This window comes from Electrophorus electricus, chromosome 9, assembly GCF_013358815.1.
Source record: "Electrophorus electricus isolate fEleEle1 chromosome 9, fEleEle1.pri, whole genome shotgun sequence".
Classification (NCBI taxonomy): Eukaryota; Metazoa; Chordata; class Actinopteri; order Gymnotiformes; family Gymnotidae; genus Electrophorus; species Electrophorus electricus.
The window spans coordinates 16,833,436-16,845,687 of record NC_049543.1 but is presented as its reverse complement, the minus strand read 5'-3'; the positions used below and the strand labels follow the sequence as shown (position 1 = coordinate 16,845,687).

At 41.4% G+C, this 12,252-nt stretch overlaps 1 protein-coding gene across 17 annotated transcripts in view; it reads left to right on the top strand.

Annotated features, from left to right (window-relative positions):
- ptprdb (protein tyrosine phosphatase receptor type Db) overlaps positions 1–12,252 on the top strand; it is a 63,895-nt gene that overhangs the window by 28,292 nt on the left and 23,351 nt on the right. For 10 of the 17 annotated variants that reach the window (XM_035530004.1, XM_035530012.1, XM_035530010.1 and 7 more), the window contains 10 exons: positions 298–439; positions 529–714; positions 922–930; positions 1,954–1,971; positions 3,267–3,377; positions 3,783–3,794; positions 5,172–5,441; positions 7,994–8,575; positions 10,488–10,630; positions 11,806–11,965. In XM_035530004.1, the coding sequence (XP_035385897.1) occupies positions 298–439; positions 529–714; positions 922–930; positions 1,954–1,971; positions 3,267–3,377; positions 3,783–3,794; positions 5,172–5,441; positions 7,994–8,575; positions 10,488–10,630; positions 11,806–11,965 (1,633 nt within the window). The remainder of the gene's footprint in view (positions 1–297; positions 440–528; positions 715–921; positions 931–1,953; positions 1,972–3,266; positions 3,378–3,782; positions 3,795–5,171; positions 5,442–7,993; positions 8,576–10,487; positions 10,631–11,805; positions 11,966–12,252) is intronic. The other 7 variants (XM_035530014.1, XM_035530013.1, XM_035530005.1 and 4 more) reach the window with 4 other exon arrangements.

Sequence of the window (12,252 nt, the reverse complement as noted above, 5' to 3'; positions counted from 1 at the left end):
ACCACTATCTCTCCTACTTTCTGTTCTTCCTTTGCTCTCCATCTCTAGCTATCTTTTTCTCTGCCTATGCCTTGGTCTTTATCTGTCTCAATTGTACTAGCTCCATTTGTACTGTCTCTCTCCATTTCTATCTCAGTTTCTTTTTGTCTTGCTATTTTTCTGTCTTGCGTACTCCCATTCCTGCCATCACCCTCTCCCTCTGTCTCTCCTTCTCTCCCTTTATCTCTCTCATTCCTTTTCCCTCTCTCCCCTATCTCTCTCCCTCTCCTCTCTCTCCCTCCTTCTCTCTCTCTGCAGGTGATTGACTTTGAGGACGGCTCCAGTTCAGTCCTCCGCGTGCAGCCCCTTCGTACCCCCCGCGATGAAGCCATCTATGAGTGCGTAGCGTCCAACACAGTTGGCGAGATCAGCATCTCCACCCGCCTCACCGTCCTCCGCGGTGCGTGTTCCACCCCTCCCCTCACACACTGCCCCCTGGGGCACAGCTGGATGTTCTACATATTTAATGTGTGTGTGTGCACGTTACAGAGGACCAGCTCCCTCCTGGCTTCCCAACCATAGATATGGGCCCTCAGCTGAAAGTGGTGGAGCGTTCCCGCACCGCCACCATGCTGTGTGCAGCCAGTGGCACCCCGGACCCTGAGATCACCTGGTTTAAGGATTTCCTTCCCATCAGTACGCATGCTCACGGGCGAATCAAACAGCTGCGTTCAGGTAGGTACCTCAGTGTGTGTGTGTGTGTGTTTGTGTGTGTTTCTGGAAAAAATGAATTCATGTCTTTGTTGCTTAGGTTGTAATCATTTTTGTTTAAACGTACAATTTACACGCACACACGCAGTGTGTCATGCACGCCATTCTTCATCTAAAAGAATGTTTAGTGATCCGTTTGCTGTTTCTCTCTCTGTGTGTTTTGATCTACAGAGTCCTTTGGTAAGTCCGTTCCACTGAAGGCACAACACACATGTTGCGAGACACACACAGTGCAATGCACACAATGTACACATTCATACCACAACACCCACTAACGTACAGAAAGATCAGCTTTAGGCATGGTACTCGGAATTTCATCTTACGCCTACGTTACACAGGACCTACGTCACACATATGAAAATATGCCTACAACCCCTACCCCTACCCCAGGGTTAATCCACTCACTCACAGAAACACACACAATGCAACACAACATAACACAACACAACACACATGCACGCACGCTACTGTTCTCCCACTGAAAATGCTCTCCCATCAATAGGTAGCCATCTTCACCTGAATGGTACCCCTATAACATGTGGTACTTAACCTGTGTCCCTCTCACTCACTCTCTCACTCTCCCTCACTCCTTCACCCAGTGGCTTACTCTGTCACTCCCTCACTCTCTCACTGCCCTAGTCATCAGAATACCTACATCTCCACCCTTTCTCTCTCTCTCTCTCTCTCTCTCTCTCTCTCTCTCTCTCTCTTTCTTCCATTACTTCTCTGGCTTCCTCCCTCTCGCTGTAATTTCTAGACTCCTGCTCTGTCTTTCTCACTCTCTCTGGCAAATTTGAATTGCACACCTAATGCTGAATGTTCCGGTGGAGTCTCTCCTAAAAACCGCGGCTACCCCACACTTCCCCTCCCTCTCCGCGGGTGTGAATCTGCCTGTCTTGAGTGTTAAGCCCTGCGTGTAACTGCTGGAGTACTCATAAGGGCACTCTCCTGTTCCCCTGAACCCACCCGCTGCTGCGCCTGTTACCATACATATGATTAACTACCAAAGGAAGGTGAAGAGTCATGTTACCTGAGAAGCATTTAGCACTTAAGACATGAAGAATTACATGCCCTTTCTCTTTCTTACTCTCTTCTTTTTTCTGTCGTTATCGGTCTCTCTCTCTCTCTCTCTCTCTCTCTCTCTCTCTCTCACTGCACTAACTCTCTTTAATCTCTCATCTGCTTTCATTCTCACACATCCAGGGGGTACACCAATCAGAGGTAAGAGTCTAAAGCTAACCATTCCATTCACCAACCAATCATTATTTCCTCTTTCTCTGTCTTGCTCTCTTTCTTTCACTCCTTCCCTCTCTGTCCTTCTTTCTTTCTTTCTTTCTTTCTTTCTTTCTTTCTTTCTTTCTCCTCTCTCTTCCCTCTCTCCTTCTCACTCTCTTTCTGTCCCTCCCTCTCTCTGTCCATCTCTGTCTCTTGCTCTCTGTCTTCATTATCTGCTCATCAACCTCCGTGCCATAGATTAACACCTGTCATTTCTAGGGACCATTTTTATCATACCAGACATGGCTATGTGGTCACGACAAATCTTACTTCTTTCACATTAATATGCATTCACAGAATGTCTGTATGTTTGCCGCTGGAATAGTGCCAAAGTGCTTAGAATAATTTTTTTTTTTTTTTACTTAATTGACCACTTAATTTACTAGCTGATGATAATTTATAAAAATAAATAACAATGCAGCAGTACTTATGTTGGTAAGCTAACAATAAACCAGGAACAGTCATTTTCAGTCAGAAATTATGTGTAAAAATGAAAATAAGGTCTAGTTAAACAAACAAATACTTTTGAATCTAAATGTCATGAACATGTTTAGATATGAGAAGATATTGAATGAATAAATTTTATCCAGGTACAATCTGTATGTTGCTTGTGGGCCTTCTTATAATCTTAGAATTTCTCTCTCTCTCTCTCTCTCTCTCTCTCTCTCTCTCTCTCTCTCTCTCTCTCTCTTTCTCTTTCCTTTTTTGCTGACCTTGATACTGCCAGTGCGAGGCAGTGAAAATAGCTGGCTGCACTTTAAAGAATTTCTTTTTAAGGTGCTCTTTGTATTGCCAAACAGCCTCAGTTGAGGGCATGTGCTTTTTCCCTCTTTGGAAAGAGAGGCTTTTGTTGGGTTTGTTTGGCTGAAGTGTCTGCTGTGAAGGTCTGGTGTAGATGTCTCTCAGAAAGCGTTAAACCAATTCCAGCAGCATTTCACCATTCTGACGCATTAATGTCCTATTGATCTGTGCCCAGCCAGGCTGATAAAACCCTCCCTCCCATATTAATGACTGTGCGTGGCATACAAACACATGGGGAAATGTGCATGAGGACCATGAACACAAAGACACACACACATAAAATAGACCAGGGAGAATAACCCTGGTCAAGACCTTGAGTGGGTATTTTGAAAAAAAAGGTTTTGTTTTTTCATTTGTGTGTGTGTGTGTGTGTGTGTGTGTGTGTGTGTGTGTGTGTGTGTGTGTGTGTTTTGTATGTGTGCATGCGCGCATGTGCTCAGGTGCACTGCAAATTGATCAGAGCGAGGCGAACGATCAGGGGAAATACGAATGTGTCGCTACAAACAGTGCTGGAACACGGTATTCTACACCTGCCAACCTGTACGTCAGAGGTGCGTCTGAGAGGAGCTGAGGCTTTAAGCTGTGCACATTCAGTCACTTGCACATCCCAGATTTGCCATTAATGGACTTCGATTATTGATGTTAAAAAAAAAAAAACATTAAAAACCAAGTAGTAATACACACTAACATCATCATGTATAGATGTAATAAGATTTGTAGTTTATGGTTGTAAAAGTAACCTTTTGTGTCCACTGTATAAGTAACAGGTGACTATAACTGTGTATGTGTATGTATGTATGTATGTGTGTGTGTGTGTGTGTGTGTATATATATATATATATATATATATATATATATATATATATATATATATATATATATAATTCTCCCTTTCTCTTTTTAACTTTGCTGTTGCATTTTGTTTCCCTTTTCATATCCTCCACTTCCTCTCTTCAGAACTTAGAGATGGTAAGCATTTCACCCTGACAAGTTTAATCACACACACACACACACACACACACACTTCACAATTGTAGTGAGGTACACAGAGAAACAGAACATTTTAAACAGAGGTCGCAAACAAAGAGCTTCTGAATTAGAAGTGGGAGGAACCATTTTTTATATGAAAAAGCAGATGTTTAAATCATAACATTAATTCCATGGGGTTCTAAAGTTCCCTAGTGCAGATGAGTAATTTTTCTTTGAGTTTCCTAATTTCATTGCAATAGCAACAACTGTCAATGCAAACAGATATTGTATCATGTATCATGTATCTCACACTTGATGAGTATGTCTTTGTTGTTTTTGTCTCGTCTGTAGGATATTAGGATAATTTTGATTGTCCAGGATTATTTTCCTTATGAATTTTAGAGAGAGGATGAGAGGCTTATCTACCTGGTGAAATGACATGATTAATAGTGGATTTAATGGAAGACTGTAACTGTGGAGTGATGTCTGAGCTGTTCTGACTATAAAAACTAGTATCAGAAAGCTGCTTGATTGCTTACTTCTTGTAAAGGTCATTTCTCCGAATGACAACAGCTTCATCCTTATCAGCTGTCTTAATAACAATGTCACTTTTTTAATGTATTAGCGCATAGTATTCTTCATTTGGTAGATTAAGTCTTAGGAAGATTTTATGAAATGTATAATTTCTCTTTCACAGGTATTAATATAAAAATCAAGCACTTCTAATTCCCTTGTAGGAGGTATACAGGAAAAATTGGCTGTTATATTTAGATAGGTTGAGGTTTCCACTGGTGTCATGATGTGTGTATAGAGTATCCTGGCCATTTTTATTAAAACAAGCATGTAGTCTTAAGTGCCAGCAAAACTATTTTTTTTGTCTGTAATGGGCTTAAATTCATTAATGACTGACCTTGAAGGTACAAATTTTAGACCTTTTGATACTTCCAGAGAAGTTGACTCTAAATCACTGCGAATAGTTCCAACTTTCTTGCAGGCAGGAAGTGTAATCAGTCCAGTAGTACTATTTTGTGTGTGTGTGTGTGTGTGTGTGTGTGTGTGTGTGTAGTGTAGCTATATATAAATTTGAAGAAGATTCTAGCTGAGTAACTGCACTGTACTGTAGTAAGAGTTGTAGAGATATTCAGAATTGTAATAAAGTACAGTTTCCAGAGAAACAGACGGAGGTCCTTCATCAACTGTGCCTGCAAAGTGTTTCTGAATTAGTAGTAGGAGGAGCCATTTTATGTATGAACATATAACTTCTACTTTTTCATAATTATTCATACTAGACAAGAACAATAAACAATATGGCACTCACGTATAACCAGTTCAGTGTGAATACAATGAATAAATAATTATGAATCATTGCATCAACAGTGCGACGTGTCCCACCACGGTTCTCAGTCCAGCCGATGGATTATGAGATTATGCCCGGGGGTGGAGTCAACATCACATGTCAGGCAGTGGGTGTGCCTATGCCATATGTGAAGTGGATGCTGGGAACAGAGGATCTGACCCCAGAGGAGGACATGCCAATCGGGAAGAATGTGCTAGAGCTCTCAGACGTCCGTCAGTCCGCCAACTACACTTGCGTAGCCATGTCCACTCTTGGGGTTATCGAAAGTGTTGCACAGATCACTGTGAAAGGTAAGATAAATGCTTAGGTTGTTATGTGTTAATAAATACACTGTAGTATACCAAATCGTTTGCCATGGATGACACTGTTAACACAATTTAACTGCAGACAGACTCTGTGGAATCCAAAGACTAGCCGAAAACCAGAAACAAACATGGCAATAGGACTGAAGCAAACACGGGGGGAAATGCTCAGCATTCATAAAGAAGAGAGGACAAGGAGGGGTTTAAATAGGTGGAAAACAGATGAGGGGTTTGTACAGTGATTGGTAAGATGAACACTGGAGGGTGGTAGGAACTGAGAGAGAAGGTGTGTTTTTTTAATAGGTAGAACTGAATGGTTCCCACAGTTTTCCCAGTTGACTTGCATCTACACAGACAGAAAATACTAAGAAAATAATAGCAACAGCCAAAAGTAAAAAAGATCAACAACAACAAAAAATCTTATATAATGGCACTTAAATACAACAGGTCAACTTCTCCAACAGTCAGACAGTGGTTGAGGTACTGGAGTATGGCTAACAGAAGGGTAGTTTTACATGAAAGGGAGGCTCTTTTGCTATTCAAAATACATCATAGGGTCCCATGTTTTATAACATTTTCCAGATGATTGTTTAGAGAAAAATTTACATTTTCTCCAGTTTAAGGAAGAGCTTAAGATAAATAATTTGGGCAGGTCCAAAGATCAGCTTTAGCAGTACAACAGCAAATTAAATCCCAAAAGTCATCTGCCCTGATGTAAATTTTTGCAAATTTAGTCTTGCAGTAATGAATATGGTGGAGAACATTGAACTGGATAAGATGAAGTCGAGCACAGGAAGGTGATGTCTTGATGATGTATTGATTATGTAGCAATAGCACTGAGTCAGATTCCAAGAGTGTGTCTGGTGTGTCTACCCCCAGATCTGCACTCCATGCATTTAATATTTGGTCCATCCATACACAGTTAGTAGTAGTAATCATGTTATAAACTCTCAAGATCAGACTCTTACTAGGCATTGTCAATTCAAGAATTTCTTCACAGATATGTTTAGATAACAAAGGAAATTAGGAGAGTGAATGCATACGAAATTGCTGACCTGAAGGTAAAGGTAAAAGATGAGGGTGGTAATTGAAACTTCACTGAAAGATCAGTAAAAGAAGCAAAGAGTCCATTTACTGTACAGATCCTCAAATCTCACAGTGCCCTTTGTTTGCCAGACGCTGAAGGTTTGATCCAATTTTGCAGGAGTAACCAAGTGACTATCACAGATGGGGATTAAATTACAAAATCTATCGAAGCAAAAATGCTGCTGAAAATGAACCCATATTCTTACAGTAGACCTAACAACTGGACATGGTATGTAATTAGAAATGGATATAGATAAATTTGCAGTAATTAAGGTTGAGAGTAAAGACGTAATACAGGAATCTGCTTCAGAGGTGCACCAATTCAGCTGAGGACACTTTTGTTTATGTTGGCTACCCAATAATAATACAAAATGTTGGGAAAGGAAAGGCCTTCCAGACATTTCTGAATTCTGGTCGTCTTTCCTGCCCATATAAATGACAATAGCTGTTTGTCTAGAGAGCAGAAGACGGTTTTTGTCAAAAAAACAGGAAAACTTTGGGATAGATACATGAATCTAGGTAGAATTTTGATACAATTTATTTGGCCTGCTAATGAAACCAAAAAAATGTAAATTTTTTGATTAACGTTTTTTTTGTGTAAATGATCTGATGATGTTGACCCCCAAGTATTAAAATCCTGTTAGAGATGTCCAGATGGATAGTACAGAGTTGGAATCAAATTTGTCTGTGTTGTTCAAAGGGAACCACACACTTTTTTTAAAGTTTACTTTAGAACCAGGAAATCTCCCAATATTTTAGCATTTGAATGACTAGAGATATACAAGAAGATGGATCTGATATAAATAAGATTAAGTCATCAGCATACAGAGACACTCTATACTGTGTTCATCTTCTACATGTACATTGAAACATGCTATTTGTCTTCATGAAAACTGATGTGTCCAATGGCCAATTTGAATCAACTCTGGCTTAGAGGGCACCCTTGCATAGAAGCTCTAGAGAGGGGGAAAAAATTTGAATTTAGCCCATTGGTGGCTACTTTGTGAGGTATATAGCAGTTGGATCCAAGATGTGAATCTTGGGCCAAATCCAAAGTATCCCATGACTGCAAACATATACGTCACCTCCACTCTGTCCAGTCACTTTCTCAGCATCAAGAGATATGACAACCTCAGGCAAGTCAGAAGGTGAGGGAGAGTATATAACACCGAGAAGCTCATGGTTATTCAGAAATTAAATATGGCCTTGCATAAATCCAGTCTGATGAGAGGAAATTAATTAACATTTTCCAAGCTAGTAGAGAAAAGTTTAGCCAGAATTTTGATGTCTAAATTCATTAGTGAGTATGAGTTGCATTCCTCTGGATCTTTTCCTGCTTTTAAACAGTGTAATCGAGGCTTCTGGTAAAGTCTGGGGTAAACAGCCAGATTCTAAGTGTGATATTTTTAAACTTTCTTAGAAGCATTTTTTTCTTTCTCGTTCTCTCTCCCAAGCTCTCCCAAACCCTCCAGGAGCCCCTGTTGTGATGGAGCGCTCTGCCACCAGTATAACTTTGATGTGGGACAGCGGAAACCCACTTCCCATTTCCTATTACATCATCCAGCACCGTCCCACCTCCTCCCGCGACCACTTCAAGGAAATCGACTTTGTGGCAACAACGCGGTACAGCGTAGGGGGCCTCAGCCCCTACTCTCATTATCACTTCCGGGTGATAGCCGTGAACTCTATTGGGCGCGGACCACCAAGCCCCACAGTGGAGGCACGGACAGCCGAGCAAGCCCCTAGCTCGCCGCCACGTAGGGTCAGGGGTCGCATGCTTAGCATCTCCACTGCGATGGTGCAATGGGAGGAGCCAGAGGAGGCGAATGGGCAAGTGGTTGGCTACAGGGTGTATTACACGTCAGATTCAGCCCTGCCTGTCAGCCAGTGGGAAAAGGAAATTGTTCGTGGGGCAAATTTCTTGACCATACAAGACATGACGCCAAATAAAACCTATTACATTAGAGTCCTGGCTTTCACAGCTGTTGGAGATGGACCTCTCTCTAATGACCTGCACATTATTGCCAAAACAGGAGGTGTGTGTGTGTGTGTGTGTGTTTGTGTGTGCGCATGTATATGCATGGGGGGGGGGGGGGGGGGGGGGGGTGCGAGAGAGAGAGAGAGAAAGCAACAGAAAATCATTGCATGATTTTATTCCATCTTTTTTCTGGCATCTTAGTTCTCTTATCTTTGTCACAGACAGAAAAAAAAATCCCTAATGTAATTATTTTCACAGCCATCCAATGGACAATTATGGTTTCTGTTGTTGACTCTATGACTCTACTTTCATTTGAGTTTACTGATTTGAATTTAAAAGGTATTTACATCTGTTTGGGGTGAACATTTCTATATACGACTGACAGCCTCTTTTTTATACATTGTCCCTTCATTTCAGGAGACCATAAATAATTGGCCATGTTGGCTACTCACTGTTTATTGTTAGTGATTGTTAGTTTTAGCCTAAGAGCGCTAACAAAAGGTTTGATGTGAAGATGTGAAGTCTAGAGCAGTTGTAGTTGGCTGCTATTGTCTCTCAACTCAAGGTCCAAGGATGTGCCAGTGACAGTAAACAAGGCCTTGCACTAAAAAAATTAGAAACACTAATTTAGGGCCAAACCTAAACAGTGAAACAATCTAGGGTATTGTGAGGATTTTTTGGATTGATTGAAGTGAAAACCAGGCAGACAGCATGTGATTTCCGAGAGAATAGTAAATGTTTTTAGAAGTGGTGTTACAAGGATGAAAGCTGATTCCCTTCTTCTCTAATGTTTTGACTGTTATCTGGCAACAAGCAGAGTTCCGATAAGCTGATGTCAACCAGCAATGGGAAAGTACCCAGCAATGAAGAAAAATGTTATTTACTGTTCAGGGACTCACAGAAAGCCAGTACACACAGTGGAATGAAGCATATGAAAATGATTAAGTGTGATCCAATAACACTTTTGTTGACCCAAAAAGCAAAACAAAACTTAGCAGACCACATCAGAATGCTTTTAGTTATAAAGAAGCACTTTTGAACAGACCAAAAACTATCCAATAAGTGAACATGGAAGTATTGAAGAGTAACATAAAGAGGAGCATTACTGAGATATAAGAGGCTATCCAGGAAGCTCAAGAGGCATGGAATGATTGCTAGGTCAGTATTCCTGCAAAATATCCCCAGTGGCACCTTAATTTCCAAAGGATTCCCTTTTCACTAATTGCTGTATCTTGGTCCATTGTGCTGGGGGAGTGCAGGAAATGGTACCCCTGTGGGTGCTAGTGTACGGTGTGCTCTTTGCATTGTGCCCAATCAGGAAGCCCAAGCACAGTGGAACCAATTGCAGCTCTGGGCCGGTCCCGTTGTCGGGTGGATCTGCATGTGCTTCTCTGTCTCAGTCGCCTGTTCTGCTCAGGCTGTCCCATCCTTGTGCACGTTCAGTGTTTGCCTAGCAGGCACCGAGTCCCACCAATCTGCTTTTGGTTTACTTGGCGGGACGCTGTCTGCTCCGCTGGTGCTTGATGTCAGTGTGCACTGTCCGTTTTGCTGATCAGTGACCCGCACCCTGCTGTTTGTAGGTAGGGGCAAGATGCAGCATTCCCAAAGGGTTTTACCCAAGACACAAACCACTGATGAGCCTTATCTACTTTTGGCTTCCTGATGTGATAGGATTTTTTATTAATGAGGCTATGACTCCTATACAGTTCACCCTTTACAGATGTAAAGGGTCTTGAATTAAAGCTGTCATTCTTCAGTTTGACCTTGCAGTAATTTAAAATTCTGAGTGATAATTTGTTGCCAAGGCAACAAAAAAACTCAATTACTGTCCTGTCGCCAAAGAGAACTGTGGTTAGTATGTATGTAAGAGGATGGACTGATGTGTCGCACTTTATCTAAAGACATGAAATTCGTTGTGCACTATTTGCTATAGGCCAGTATGTGGGACTGTTTCTCTGTCACTGTTTCAGTTCCTTCGCAGCCCACTGAGCTGAAAGTGGATGTGAAGTCCGAAACAAGCATCCTGCTCTCCTGGCTCCCACCAGCTCACAGTGGCACTGACACTATCACTGGATACGAGCTCATCTTCCGGCTTGGTGACCAAGCAGAGCAGGTAAGCTTGATGTACATACACTCATCTGCAAAATTACAACTCATAGCTGTTCTGAAGGCAGCACTGCCTTGGAGTAAAAATGACTCTAATTGGTTCAGATCATAACCAGTGTCATTCAAAATAACCAGTGGGCTTATCTTTAGAAAACTATGCACTTCCTTAGCTACATTTTATGTGCACTACATGTGGTGGATGCTATTCTAATTTTTGTTTTGTCATTTTTTAAATCAATCCTATTTATATAGTTTTAGTTTATTTGAAAACAGCCTGGTAAGGTACTTGACTTGTAAACAGAACGTTGCCAGTTCAAGCCCTGCTGCTGCCAGATTTCCACTGTTGGCCCCTGAACAAGGCCCTTAACCTTCCATTACTCAAAACGTACTCAGTCATAATTATAAGTCGCTTTCGATAAAAGTGTCAGTTAACTGCCATAAATGTAAATCTGCTTTACTCAAATATTTTTTGTTAGCCTGCAAGGTGTTGTGCAGGCAAACTAAGAAGGCTAGCTCAACAAGCTAGCAAGCTTGCTGGTGCTCTTCATCATCTTGTACAGTGTCCGTGAGAAGGCATCTTTTTGTTGCTCTTGTTTTTTTGTTGTTGTTTTAAACTAATGCTCGGTTTTTACTTGTTGGCACTGGAAAAAATGTTGCTTGTGCCCCATAGCAGAATTGCAACTGGCACATGCAGCCATGTAAATGTTGCCATGGTGATAATGTTCTGAGGAAGCTGCAGAATGATATATAAATGTCTCTGAGGCAAGAATAAACATGAAACAGTGCATTCCTGGTATAAGAGTGGGATTTCTGCTTGCGTATGAGTTGGTTAGCCTCCATTTTATCCTAATATAACAAGATTTAGTTTGGTTTTGTTGTACATAAGTGGAATGTTTAGACTTCAAGTATGAGCACAACCACTTTGGTTCCACTGACTGCTGCAGCGTATTCTTAGACAGTTGCTCTTAAAGTCATTTCTGGCAGTCACTGCAGAGGGACCAATGCGTGGTGAACGTATGGAATTTGAAAATCTCCATCCACTGACTGTTAACCAATTATATGCATTCTTCTTCAAGTCAGAGCTGCCTTCAGAACAATTCTGAGTTGTGATTTTGCAAATGGGCTGCTCATATGCTTCATACATTTCATATATACCACATATATACACACACTCCAATACAGAATCTCCATGTCCTGCAGAAGGTCTACTTTGATCCGAGCTCCAGCTACCTTCTGAAGAACCTTAAGCCGTTCTCCACCTATGTTATGCAGCTGGCGGCCCGTAGCAAGCATGGTGTGGGCGCCTTCACCGGGGAGCTCACTGTGCAGACTCCGCAAACACGTATGTACGGGGATCCCGCAGGGCATATGCACTTGTGCTTGCACACAAGTTGAATCCAATACAATACTGATCAGAAAGTAAGTTGGCCAGTTATGTCTGCAGCATTAGGCAGGTTCTTTTATTCAGAGAAGCTTGCATGATTATCAGTGTTACATTATATGCATTCCCTTGGAATTGAACCTTGGCTTTGGGTTGTTAGCACCTGGCACTATCTGCTCTACCATATTAATATTTTAACTTAATTTAAAAAAATCTACATGTTATTTATGAGTATAAAACATCAGTTT